Source organism: Bombina bombina, chromosome 1 (genome assembly GCF_027579735.1).
Source record: "Bombina bombina isolate aBomBom1 chromosome 1, aBomBom1.pri, whole genome shotgun sequence".
Taxonomy (NCBI): Eukaryota; Metazoa; Chordata; class Amphibia; order Anura; family Bombinatoridae; genus Bombina; species Bombina bombina.
Window position 1 is genome coordinate 631018571 of NC_069499.1, and position 15000 is coordinate 631033570.

The window sequence follows — 15000 nt, forward strand, 5'->3', positions numbered from 1 at the left end:
TATCAAAATCGTATTGAGTGCAAATACATTCTTTGCTAAATAGATTCAAATACTCCTTTAAAAAAAAGGCATGCTAATGCTAAATACAATGCTCTAATTGGTTATAACACTAGTGTCCCTATGTAAGCATGTGTTTAGCTCCCACAAAGTGGATAAATGTAACTAGCGACTGGCAGTTACAAGTCTAAGCCATTTCTGATTGGCTCACCGTCTGTCCATGATGCACTGTCCTACAGCTCTGAGCAAGACTGTAGCTAACAGTTTATCCCCTCTAACCACATGGTTAGAAAGAGACATGACAATGACAAACATGACATGTTCTAATAAACTAGAGCATTTACATTTTTCATTAGGGCATCAGTTTAACTGCACAAGCAGCTGTACTAAAGGAAAATGTAAACACCACACTGCCAGTGTCTCCACAGCCAGAGCAAATTTGTTACTGAATCATTCTTTCATGCCGTTCCCACAGTCACAGGAATAAAATAATTACTGCTGTGTGGGGGAAGGGCTTACATTTATTAAAGTGCCCTGGGCTGTAATAAACCTAGGAGTGACCCAGGTTGCAGAAACCATTACTGTAGCTGGGTCCTAGCCTCACAAAGTAAAGTTGTGATCAGCGCTGCTGTGCCAGCAGGTTTTACACATCAGAATTAAAAGCAATAAATATTTTAAATAAGAAGGAAATAATGGTTTAGTCATTAAGTTTGTTGTGGGGATGTTTCAAGTTCAAGATATCAGCTCCTTGGTGACATAAAGAAAGGCCATAAAAGAGTGCATTGTAAAAGTCATGATTCATAAGAGAACAAACCACTAGATATACAGTGTAGGAAAGAAAACATCAATATAATGAATGTGCTAAAAGTTTAAAGGGTCATTAGAGACACACAGTATATAATCAACAGGTGTATGATTTGTAAAAGCTCTGCAAACATGAAAAAAATTGTTAAAGGGACACTGAACCCAATTTTTTTCTTTCATGATTCAGATAGAGCATGCAATTTTAATCAACTTTCTAATTTACTCCTATTAATTTTTCTTCGTTCTCTTGCTATCTTTATTTGAAAAATAAGGCATCTAAGCGGGTTTTTTGTTCAGTACTCTGGACAGCACTTTTTTTCATTGGTGGATGAATTTATCCACCAATCAGCAAGAACAACCCAGGTTGTTCACCAAAAATGGGCTGGCATCTAAACATACATTCTTGCATTTCAAATAAAGATACCAAGAGAATGAAGACAATGTGATAAAAGGAGTAAATTATAAAGTTGCTTAAAACTCCATGCTCTACCTGAATCACGAAAAAAAAAAAAAAATTGGGTTCAGTGTCCCAAGTATTAGAGGCACATCAAACACTTCTTGCTTTATGGGAGGGGAGGTGAAAAAGGTCAGTCTATGGTGGGAATCTTAACCCTTTCGTGACAGGGTTAAAGTGCCTACATCGGAACAACTGTTCCGATGTAGACAAATTGAAACTACGCGATCGTGCATACGATCGCGAGATTTCAATTATTGGATCGCATCTGGGGGGCGTCCCTACAATCCTAGGAACGCCCTCCAGACCGCGATTAAATCCTTGAAGCACAGAAGGCTTCAGGACAGCCGTTAGTTATGACGTTCTATTCCGTCATAACGGCTTTAAAGCCCAGTCTAATTATGACGGAATAGAACGGCATAACGGCTTTAAAAGGTTAAAGGACCAGTAAATACAGTAGATTTGCATAATCAACAAATGCATAATAAAAATATAATGGAATAGCAGCATTTAGTCTGAACTTCAAATGAATATCAGATTTTTTTATCTGACAAGTTATGTAAATTTCAACTCCTGTATCATGTGACAGCCATCAGCCAATCACAAATGCATATACGTATATTCTGTGAATTCTTGCACATGCTCAGTAGGAGCTGGTGACTCAAAAAGTGTAAATATAAAAAGATTGTGCACATTTTGTTAATGGAAGTAAATTGGAAATGTGTTTAAAATTGCTGCTCTATCTGAATCATTAAAGTTTAATTTTGACTTTAGTGTCCCTTTAAGGGTAAGCAAAAAAATGAATGGAATGCACATTTTTACTATGCGTATACAGGTTACAGGTATTTTAAGTTTGCTGTCAAAGGGGAGCAAATTACAAAATTAAAGTCAAAATAAAAAGCTACATTTTATTTAGCAAAGACTCTTGTGTATTTCTTGCATCTTCTTATATGGGCAGCCCAGTGAAATAATTGCATGGTCTATTTTATTAGAACAAAGTGGTACACTTGCTGAACTGAACCCAGCCACTAACTGGTGGGGCAGTGCGACTGTCGCTGTTAGTGGCTATGGTCTGCTTCCTGCTTAGGAACAGCAAGTTCTCTGTGGCTCCCAAGCAGGTCTTTGAATGTGTTTAAAATCTTTGTAGGGGTTAAACTCAGAGATGGAGCATCAATAATGCATAAATTGCACTATAACAATTTAAAAGGCATAGATTTTTGTTGCACTAGAATGTCCCTTTATATTAAATGTTTAACATGATTAAATACATTTATCACATACTTTATCACATGTTTTACTCTTGGTATCTTTTGTTGAAAAGCAAGGACGTAAGTTCAGGAGCAGGCACATGTCTGGAGCACTATTTCCTGTCATGTAGTGCTTCAGATGCTTACCTAGGTATCTCTTCAACAACGCATATCATGGGAACATAGCACATTTTATAATAAGTAAATTGTATGCTCTGTCTGAATCTCAAAAGAAATTGTTTGGGTTTCATATCCCTTTAAGCATAGCAAATACTGCATCTCAAAATAGATATTTACGAATGAATTTTCTGATAAGCTATCACAATCTACATTTCTTACAAAATATGGCCAATCATATATATGACATTTTGTGAATGTTCAGAACTTAAAGGGACATGAAACACAAATGATTTCTTTCAAGATTCTGTTAGAGCATTCAGTTTGAATCAACTTTCCAATCTACATCTATTATCTAATTTGCTTTGCTCTCTTGGTATCTTTTTGTTGGAAGAATTAAAAAAAAGAGCCTAGGTAGACTCAGGAGCAGCAATGCACTACTGGGAGCAAGCTACTGATTGGTGGTTGCAAATATATACCTCATGTTTTGGTCCCCCCCTGTGTTTTCAGCTTGCTTCCTGTAGTGCAATGGTGCTCCTTTAAAAGGTACAGTCAACACCAAAATTGTTATTGTTTAAAAATATAGATAACGCTGGCAACCCATTCCCCAGCTTTTCACAACCAACATTGTTATATTAATATACTTTATAACATTTCTGCCTGTTTCTAAACCACTATAGACAGCCTCTTACCACATGCTTTTTTATTAGCTTTTCACAACAAGAGACTGTCAATTCATGTGTGCCATATAGAAAACATTGTGCTCTCTCCTGTGGAGTTGTGGCTGACACAGCACTAATTGGTTAAAATGCAAGTCAATAAATAGTTGTGTGATCATGGGGCTGTAAGAAGAGCCTTAAAAACAAGGTTATCAGAGGTGAAAAGTGTATTAATATAACTTTTGGTTATGCAAGACTAGGGCTAATAAAGCTAATATCTATCTTTTAAAACAATAACAATTTTGGAGTTGACTGTCCCTTTAATAAAGATTTATTTGCCAATCTTAGTAAATTGGAAAGTTGTTTTAAAAGCCCATACTCTATCTGAAACATGAAAGAAAGAAACTTGGGTTTCATATCCTTTTAGCTGTCTAACTGGCAGTTGGAAATGGTGCAGAATCCATTTGCCCCCAGACCTTAAAACATCTGCCTGGACTTTGTGGGGGATCATAATTTCTAAACATACAATGAAAACTGGAATCTGTAAGCCATAATACTACTATGTATACAAAGCATTGCTATGTCTTCTCCTTTCATAGCACCATTTCATGACAAGAAGATTTCACAAGGCACATACACTTACATGTAATATAATAGTCCTGATGTCTCCTGAACTCCAGGCCCATGTAGTTGGGGCTAAATTCCTGAAACTTGATGGTGAAGCGGAACTCCTTTTCGGGCTGATGGCAAGTCACCAGCACATTTGGGTCCATCACAGTGCTGCAAGACTCAGCTTGGTCTTTCCGCACCATATAGAGCTTGTAGTACTCATAAGGCCTTGATTGCTCCCTCTTGGGGCATATAATGTCCAAACGATCCCCAATCTCAGGGTAAATGACCAACCCCTTTCCAGCCACAAACCTGTAAATAAGAAAAGGACAATGAAATACTGGCAATTCATGAAAAAAAATAACCCCACCCCTTTCCACTACACATACCACAATGCAAATGTATGATGAAAGTGAAGGTCTGCTGACATTATACCATTAACTTACTGCATAGAAAAGAATTGCAATTGTATTGTCAAACAACTTTTTTCCATTTCAGTATGAACCCCACCCTGTAACACTTTCAATTTTCCTAAGCTTTAGAGTAGAGTATGTTCCTTTGTAATCTGATGGATTTAACTGATCGGGAAAGGTAGAACAGAATAAAGAATGAATGCATGAATAAGCCAGGGTGATGCAGTAAGAATATCATGAGAACATCAGATGCCTGCAGCAAGGAAGTGGGAAGCAGAAAGCCCAGAAACTTGCGACAAGCTGTAGGCGTTTGTAACGGGGTTTGGCATTTGGACAGCACCCAACATGAACAAAAACTGTGGAGAGACAGAGGGGCGTTGGCATGCCACAGGCACTATGGGCAGCTGGCATCCTACAGGAAAGATGCAGCACACACCCTCTGTGTTCTACCCCTTAAACATCAGGTGAATGCTACCAGTATACAAGCAGCTAAAATACACCTAGGGGAGGGCAAGTGTAAACAGATGGAAGATAAGCTATAAAACAGGCAACACATTATTGCATTTGTTCTGCCATCCATAAGTTACTTGCTTTGTAGACTGTGTCTTGATTATCTTTGTCTTTCAAGATCAGCCTGAATCTTGAAAGAGTATTCTGCTTTTTAGTCTGTAAATATTACTTCTAAAAAGGGAAATTAAATAAAAGCCAGAACAAGAATTTTAGGAGGCAAGGCTTCTTGTTTCCTAGGATTTGCCTTGGGAAAGATGAAGACTAAATCATTTTAGAGAAAGAGCACAGGGGCAGTGGGCGTTTTGTGGCAGGGACTTTATTCCCTGCACGGGGTAAAGCAAATGTGAAAGAAAAAATACGTAGAAGGGCCTGGAATTTTATACAACTAGATCAGACAGCCCATCCTGTGAATGCCGACAGGTACACCTGTGACTCATCAAACCTGTCTGCATCCCGCAGGCTATGCGCCTCTACAGCAGCCTAAATTGTGCAACCTGCAAAATGAGGTGTTACCTAGTTCAGTCGCACTGTAGATCTATAAATTGCTCAATATACATAGCAAAGGACAAAACAAACAAGAAACCTGACGCATGCACAGAATTACCCTGCATAAAGCAGTTCATACCAAAGAGAATTAGGGATCTGGGATATGAGAAGTCAGCAACAATATAAGGGAACATATAGTAAAGGGAAATTTTAAAAAGGGTTCAACATAGCATGTCAGTGTTATTTTCTTTTAAACAACTTCAGTTTAATCAGTTCTTTAGAAAGTCAATCCACCTTCGTAAATGTCCTATTTCCAGCTTGTGAAAATCAATACCTATTGCTTTTTGTCTGGAACGCTGTATTCAAGCATATCTTTGTTTGTTTGACTAATGCTGCCTTCATAATTGCTTTAAGAGAGTGCAGTTTCACCATGGAAAGGTTTAAACTTGTTAACAAATACTTTAAGATCCTGATACAATTCTGTTTAAGCCCCATTAATCATAACAAAGACTTTAGTGCTTTAGATACTGTGTGGGTATATTATCTCTTCTGGGGAGGTAAAAGGTTAGTATGTGCCAAGTGATACCCTTATTATCATTGTGGTACACCACTTTTGCAGTTATTTAACACTTGCCTAGATAACCCTTTACATAAAATGCAGCAACCTGAAACGCCCACCATCCAAATGTCATGTGATTTATTCATGGGCTCCTATTCTTCCTCACGGTCTTCATTCCCTCATCATCCGATTCCTCTTTCTATCCTCCTTCCATATCATGCTCTCTCCTAGCAATCCTTTTTTTCGTTGCCAGCATAGATCATAGGTTTGTAAATGGCTCGACCGTTCCTTAAAGGGACATGAAACTTATTTTTTTCCCTCTCATGATTCAGATAGAGCATACAATTTTAAACAACTTTCCATTTCACTTCTATTATGTTATTTTTGTTCTCTTGGTATCCTTAGTTGAAAAGCATACCCAGGAAGGCCAAGCAGCTGCAGATTAGTTGATGCACATTTCCTCATGTTATTGGCTCACCACACTGTTTAATCAACAAAGGAAACCAAGCGAATGAAGAAAAGATATAAGTTAATTGGAAAGTTTTTTTTTTTTTTATTGTATGTTCTATCAAATCATGAAATATAAAAAAAATAGGTTTAATATCCCTTTAATGGGACATGAAACTCCAATGTTTTCATGATTCAGAGTGTACAATTAAATAATAATAATAAAAAAAAAAAGTTTCCAATTTACTTCTATGATCAAATTTAATGTGTTCTCGTAGTATCCTATGATCAAATTTAATGTGTTCTCTTAGTAGCCTTTGTTGAAAAGCAAGTAGGTAGGCTCAAGAGTGTGCACATGTCTGAAGCACCATATGGCAGAAATTTAGCAAGAATTCTTTAATCAGTGTTATACAGTGTGGAAACACTGCTGCCATCTAGTGCTTAAAAGCATTCTTGCAAAACGACCACTATATAGCTCAATAGATATGCACACACTATCTACCTAGGTATTTTATGGAACAAAGAATAACATAAGAACAAAGTCAATTTGAGAATACAACTGAATTAGAAACATTAAAATTGCCTGCTCTTTCTGAATCTTGAACGCAAAACAGATTCCATGTCCTTTTAAAGGGCCATAATACACTAATTTTTTCTTTGCATAAATGTTTTGTAGATGATCTATTTATATAGCCCATAAAGTTTGTTTTTTTTAAAAATGTATAGTTTTGCTTATTTTTAAATAACATTGCTCTGATTTTCAGACTCCTAACCAAGCCCCAAAGTGTTATGTGAATACTGTCAGCTACCTTCTCCAGCTTGTGCCTGTTTGTGTAAAGGGTCTTTTCATATGCAAAAGAAGGGGGAGAGGGGAGTGTCTGATTTGCCACTTGCAGTGGGCTTTCCAGCTACCTTTTCAACAGAGCTAAACTGAAAGCTTCTAAGTACGTTTTTCAACCATTTTATACTGGATTTTTATATCAGTATCTGTACATCTTATTCTTTATAGTAGTGTCTATTACATGCAGTTATATGAAAATGAGTGTATACTGTCCCTTTAATTCTCCAAATGCTGATATAGATAACGTGTCCTAATAAATTACATTTAGCAGCAGATGCAATAGCTTTATCCTGTGAAGAAGAAAGAAAGAACAGTCCTCTAAATCCCTTACTAGAGGGTTGTAGTCCATCTGGGAGATAACTTTTGTAGAGACATAAATACAACAGAAATTTTAAAGTTCTATAAAGGATTTACAGAACATAAGATTGTTTGGAAAGCAATAGATCTGCACAAGGACCCAAGGGTGAGGAGGGAGGGGCAAGCAGTAAAAGTGAAACCTATAATGTTATTGTTTTAGTTAAATAAAACTATTTAAATTGTTAAGATTATTATTTTTCTTCCAATAAAGTACATCTTAAAAGTTAATTTAATATAGTGATTAAACTGGAGATAGTTCATCTCCCAATTTCATAATTATCTGTGTATTTCAAATGGTATTAAACTAAAATGAGTAATTTTGTAATATAGCTGAAAGACCACTCTAAAAAAGGTTTTATTTTTAAAAATGAAAACATTCTGTAGAAAACCATGATTTAAATCAAGTCATAATGACTAGAGGTTTAAATTATGATTTCAATTGTGGTTTAGAGTAACTCATGATTTAAATTGATTTGATTTAAATCAAATCCACCCTGGCACCAAGAGAAAACACACAGAGAACATGTTATTTTTGTATTGGAAAGTAACTGCAGGTGGGAATTTAGCACAAATCTGCATTGTTTCTTATGACTTAAAAATAGAACAAACCTTTTTCTATTTTTGATCACATCAGGGTCAGGGTTTAGAGATCAAGGGATATACTGCAATCTTCTTTCTGACCTTGATGACTGAGGTGCTGCAAACTGATCAGTGTTTATGGCCAGCAGAGGATGCACAAAGGGGGAGAGGGCAAACACCATGCAGATGAGCCACAGACCTTCTTAATAGGATTTCCATGAAGTCAAAACAACTTAAGTTTAAATTATTTACTACCAGAAAAGTTGGAAATACAGTTCACCAAGAAAGCTTGTTTAAATATTACAAAAGCTCTTCACAAGCAGCGCATTGATGCAGTACTTCAGGACCACAGAAGGTGGGATTTAGATTACTTATATCTATAAACAAAATATAGATTAAAAACTTCTCTTTAAAATACTAATATATATATAAGATCCCTATAAAGCCTGCTGTTCTGAACCAAGAGATGAAATTGCAGAGGTTCCATTTGAGAAAACACAAGATATCAAACATCCTTTGCAGCTGCAGCCAAATTGATTTTCTATCGTACAGTATATGGAGTACACACACACATTTCAATAGATGGACAGACAGACTGATGGGTGGGTGAACTTTTACACTCAAGGTTAAACATAAAAAGCCTAATTTCTTACTCATCCAATACTTTTTCTTACTAGTCTGGGACTAAAAAAAACCTTGTAATACGGAACATTAGTCCATTTTAAATAAAAATGGTGTCAATATACAGCTACAACACCTTTTTACATGACCATAAATACATACAAACCATTGTTTAAGAGTAATATTTTGCATTTATGCTAGCACTGGTCAGCTTTTACAAAGTAACAAGATCACTTTAATGCAAGAGAAATCCCATACGTGTATAAAACTAAAATTTGGATGAGTGCGATTACAAATGATCTTAACATTGTATTGGAGGTGCAGTCTCACACGTAGGTGCAAGCACAGCAATCTCATGCTCATTGTGTGGTCATACAACGCCGTCCTAAGCTAGCAAGTTTTTTTCTCTCACAAGTTTAAATTGACATAAAACCCCACATTGTATTTCATGGTTCAGAAAGGTCATACAATTTTAAACAACTTTCCAACTTACTTCTATTATCTAAGTTGTTCCATTCTCTTGGTATCCTTTGTTGAAGGAGCAATAATGCACTACTGGGAGCTAGCTGAAAGCCAATGACAAAAGGTAGCCAGCAATCAGAAGCTTTTGAGCCTACCTAGGTATACTTTTTAACAAAGGATACAAAAGGAACAAAACAAATTAGATATAAATAAATTAGATAACAGAAATAAATGAGAAAAGTTGTTTAAAATTGCATGCTCTATCTGAATCATGAAACAAAAAATTTGGGTTTCACGTCCCTTTAAAGTCAGTGAAAGTCATAGGGCTTGTTAATAAAAGTAATTCTAATAAAAAGTGCACACAAACATATATATGTTGCAGTCTCTGGGGGAAGGGACACAAAGTCTTGACAGGGCGTCCCCCTTTAGATTCAGACACAGAATACAAAGACTGTCTCACAGGAACAAGTTAGCTCGGCACATTCCTCTCTCTATGGTTTCTTGGGAGAGCTATCAGGTGGCAAGCCCCAATTTTCTTATTGTTAGAGGAGGTGTTTTCTGATGGGAAAGGTGAAGAGGGGATTTGTGAGGTCTGAAAAATGATCCCTTAGAGTTGGGTAAACAAGAATTGCTTTGTTGCAGGGCCGGATTCACAAGCCGTTTGATAAATGTGTGTGTTTAATGTGTGTGTTGACGTGCGTGAACCTATGTGTATAAAAGAAACAAGCAAAGAAATACAACTATTAAGATAAGGTGACAGCACTACCTAGAAACAAAACCCAGGGTTACCAGTAGGCTGTAATAAGCCTAGTACAATGGCCTAATAACAATAAGGTCATACCAATACACCTTTTTGGGTAAAACAATCCAAAAATGCAACACACTCCCGCATGTGAAGCGTTAATACCCCTACATAACAATACTGAGGAGAGAAAGTTGCCAGGCAGGAACCTCTGTCTGACAAGTTCATGAATATTAACACTTTGAATTAGCATATCCTTAGGGCTTTTGGCTCTGTTGGGGGTGGGAAAGAAATCTGTTGTGTGTGTGTCGGGAGGGGGAAAACAAGGGTCCCCCCCAGCCTCCGCCTGATAAATCCCTTTCACATCCCAGCTCGGCTTTTGTTTTAGGATTTCCACATTTGTTCTGGGGTCTCCAAAGCCGTGTTATCTCATTACGTTCCATGGCTCTCAAAGCCTGTCATTTGCATATGAGAGAATCCAAACAAGCAACCATCTCTGCTCCCCCTACCTCTCCCTTATCCTCATGAAGTGGGGAAGTTAACGATCAAAGCTATGTAATGCAGCTTACATTCCTGGCCTATTCAGCCATATAAAGACTGGCACAGAGGGGGTGGGACGGAGAAGCCAATTGGCAAAGGGGCAAGGGACAACTAACAAAAAACACTGGGGTTTAAAGAATAACCAGTGAATGATCCTCTTCCACCACTCCAGAACCTTACCTGAAACCCTTGTAAGATTCAAGACCATCCCACAAGTAGACGCAAGCCATGGAAACAACAGCACAAAAGGTGAGAAAAAACAATAAACCCAACAAGAAAATCTCAACCCAACCGGGTTGACAAATGAGTTGCAAACACCTACAAAACTGAGGAGCCAATCATATACAACTATTGTCTTTAGAATACAGGGAATGGTTTTATATTGCAGGAAAACTACATATAAAATGATGTTTTAAACCATAATAAAATAATGATAATGTATGTATAAAATTTTACACCAGAAATGAAAACAACCGGGTTGACAAATGAGTTGCAAACACCTACAAAACTGAGGAGCCAGCCATATAAAACGATTGTCTTTAGAATACATTGAATGGTTTTGTATTGGGATGTATGTAGAAGAATTTGAGCCATGACCCTCTGGCCTTATGAAGCCCACATAAGGAATTTATTTTTAAAATGATTGTGTTCTTCAGATTGTACCTGGTTTCTATTTTTAACCACCGTCACTGGCCAGAACCTTAACGTTCCTGGCCAAAGCAGTAACACAGCAGCTGGACTTGCTTCTAGCACACAAAGGTTTAGGACAAGAGACTGGTTGGCAACAGCTGCATTAAAGGGACAGTCTACACACAAATTGTTATATAGTTTAAAAAGATAGATAATGCCTTTACTACCCATTACCAGTTTTGCACAACCAACATTGTTATATTAATATACTTTATAACATATAAACCTCTAAAACTTCTGCCTGTTTCTAAGCTATTACAGACTGCCTCTTAAAAAAAAATAGGCCGGCTACTAAGCTTACATTCTTGCTTTTTCAAATAAAGATACCAAGAGAATGAAGAGAAATTGATAATAGGAGTAAAGGAGAAAGTTGCTTAAAATTGCATGCTAAATCATGAAAAGTTTAATTTTACCTAGACTATCCCTTAAACTTTTATAGAGATTTATTTGTATAGGGTAAATATCCAGAGGACAACTAACAACTGACATGTAGCAAACCAAATACTTAAAATGTACTTTGGCCATTAAAAAAAAAAATATCTATCTATCTATATATATCTATATCGATATCTATATCTATCCATCTATTTATCTATATATATCTATATCACCTGGTCACTATACAGAGGAACGTCTATGTGGAGCGATTACTTGAAACTGTTATACTGTATGTAAACAAGAAACAGAGTGCACTGATACAAGATTATACATCAGGGCAGTCTTTTCAAAGGAGCATCCCCACACTGCACTTTTGTAGTCAAGGGGCCAATGAATAAATGCCAACAAATTTTATTAAAAGGGATGTTAAATAGTCTGTTTCATCATTGTATTAAAAAAAAACCAAGAAAAAAAAAAACAAGAAAAAAAAAAAAACCTAAACATTTGCTTATACTTAAAAGATAAAATCCATTTATATAGATGAATACATATGGCAAAGCTTTGTATTTTTTTGCGCTACATTTGTGCAGTGTCTTTTGCTTCCTGTCACAGCCCTATAATGTGATGTCATAAAACTTCTAGGCTAGTGAATAGACTAGATAACAGGGAGTAAAAACTTAGGTTTTCAAAATTCTCCACTCTTATCCTGGGGGCAGGGGCTACACTGAGAATTTCTAAATGTTAATTTTTCAAGAAATGAAGTTATTTGCCCTTTTTTTTTTTTTTTACACAATCTGTTCATTTTTATGTTTACTTTGATTTAACATTTTTGTTTTTACCAAAGGAGCACTGTTTAATATCCCTTCAAAATAAAATTATATTCTGTTCTAGAAACAATTATCAAACCCAAACATACAATGGATCCTACAGTTATGTGAGGTATAAATTAGAGAAGGTACTGTGTGGTGAGAAGTGGAGGACCTAGTTAAAAGCCACAGGATAACTAACTTCACAGTAGAACATCATTATAAGCTAAAAAGCTATTATGCATTATCTATTACAACACAATTATATAGATTGGAAATAGAAGGGTGACAGGGTCTGAACTTAGAAAAACATTTAGAAATTGTATAGGAGGAAGCACTGCAGAGAATAAAAAATTTTGAACGATGTATTGAGCCAGTCTAGTAACATTGACAGGGTGATCTGTTCATAGAACAATAAACAATACAATGAGATGAAGAGTTAAGGCTATTCTGCACTACAGGTTTGTGGAGGACCAAAAGGGTAAGAAAAGTGTATGATTACTTGTGCAGTACACAAACAGCTACTAAGTTTTGCAGGAGGGAGAGTAGGTCCCAGCAAATTAGACTAATGAATGATGCAGACTCAGAGGCTTGCCATTCTTTCTGATGCACACCATGAGAAAACGCGATTTATGCTTACCTGATAAATTTCTCTCTTTCCGGATATGGCGAGTCCACGGCTTCATCAATTACTGTTGGGAATATCACTCCTGGCCAGCAGGAGGCGGCAAAGAGCACCACAGCAAAGCTGTTAAGTATCACTCCCCAGTCATTCGACCAAAGCGAAATGGAGAAAAAAGGAATAACACAAGGTGTAGAGGTGCCTGAGGATTAGTTAAAAAAAACAACAACAAAAAAACCGTCTTGAAATAAAGGGCAGGGCTGTGGACTCACCATATCCGGAAATAGATTTATCAGGTAAGCATAAATCGTGTTTTCTTTCTTAAGATATGGTGAGTCCACGGCTTCATCAATTACTGTTGGGAATCAATACCCAAGCTAGATGACACAGATGAATAGGAAGGGACAAGACAGGTAGACCTAAACAGAAGGCACCACCGCCTGAATAACCTTTCTCCCACAAAAAGCCTCAGCCGAGGCAAGAGAATCAAATTAAAAAAATTTGAAAGAGTATGCAAGGAAGACAAAGTTGCAGCCTTGCAAAAACAATCCACAAAAGCTTAATTTGTGAAAATCCAAAATAAAAAGACAGCCCTCATGTAATGAGCCATAACTCTCCCAGGAGACTGCAGCCCTGCAGTCTGAAAACAAACAAAATAATCTTCTCAACTAGAGAAAAGAGAAGTAGCAGTAGTTTTCTGATCCAGAGATGATAACCAAAAAATAGAAGAAAAAAAAAATAGTAAGTACGCACAACATCCAAATTGTGCACACACGTTCCTCAACATATAAAAATGAGGACATAGAGGGAACATCATATTCCCAAACAAAATTTCCACTTAGGAAAAATAACCACCTTATCCGAAATAAGAAAGCGAATCACACTGCAAATCCGAGAGTAACTAACTGAGCAGAAGATATAGTAAAAAAGAAAAAAATTTCAAGATAAAAATATGTAAAATCTAGGAAATGCCATGGCTCAAAGTGAGTCTGCTGCAAAACCTTAAAACTTCAAGAGAAGCAACAGACCTAAACACAGGCCTGATACTAACCAGGGTCTGACAAAAAGATTACACATCTGGCACATCCGCCAGACACTTGTGTAAAAAAAGGATAACGCATAAAAAAACACAAAAAAAAAACACGCTAGCCAGAACTAAACATTCAATCTCCAAGCCGAAAGCTTCAGAGAAAACGAAAGTTCGATGAAAGAATGGACCTGAATTAAAAGGTCCTTCCTCTGGAACAACCACCAAGGTGGAAGAAATACATCTCCGCTAGGTCTGTACACCAGATCCTGCGAGACTATGCAGGAAATATTAAAATACCGATGCTCACTCCCATTTGATACAAGCAATGACTCAAGAAAGAAGAGTAAACTGAGGAACTGGGATGTCAGACTGAAATCCTAAGGAACCGCCAGGATATTTAACAGATCAGCCTGCTGATCTCTTGACCTTTAATGACTTGGAAGCTTGGCGTACAGCCATCTCCAACACCAGCACCCCCCATTTGAGAGTAAACCTGGAGACCTCTCCGATAGAAGCGCTCACTCTCCGGGATGAAAAATCTGACTGCTCAAGAAGTCTGCTCCCGGTATTCACTCCTTATATGATTACTCCACGCCAATCATGGCAAAGGAACTCCAGGTTCCAACCAGGTGGATAAAACTACTGAGGCCAAGCCATCAGAACATTGCAGATGCTCCTGAGAAAACCAAAAGATCCTGGAGAATGCGGGCAACAATCCCGCTACCTCTCGCAAGCTAAGCGAGCGCTCTACCACTAATTCCCCTCTCTGATCCACAGGGAAGAAACTCATTTCGACAGATCTAGATTTATCCTCCTAGACAGAGCCACAAGATCCCCGGTCCACTATCTGAACATGCATAACAGCAAACTCTCAGATGGAATCGAGCCAAGAGATGTCCGATGAAGCAACCATCAGACCAATTACCTCCATACAATTAGCCACTGAAGGTCCAAACAGTAGAGTACCAAAAGAGGCAAGAGGAAAGAATCCTCCATTTTCTGACCTCTCTCAAAAATATTTTCAGAGCTA

General features: G+C 37.2%; 1 protein-coding gene across 1 annotated transcript in view; it reads right to left on the minus strand.

The window, feature by feature from the left end:
- EFNB1 (ephrin B1) overlaps positions 1–15000 on the minus strand; it is a 119664-nt gene that overhangs the window by 30735 nt on the left and 73929 nt on the right. The window contains exon 2 of the mRNA XM_053699039.1: positions 3922–4199. Within this exon, the coding sequence (XP_053555014.1) occupies positions 3922–4199 (278 nt within the window). The remainder of the gene's footprint in view (positions 1–3921; positions 4200–15000) is intronic.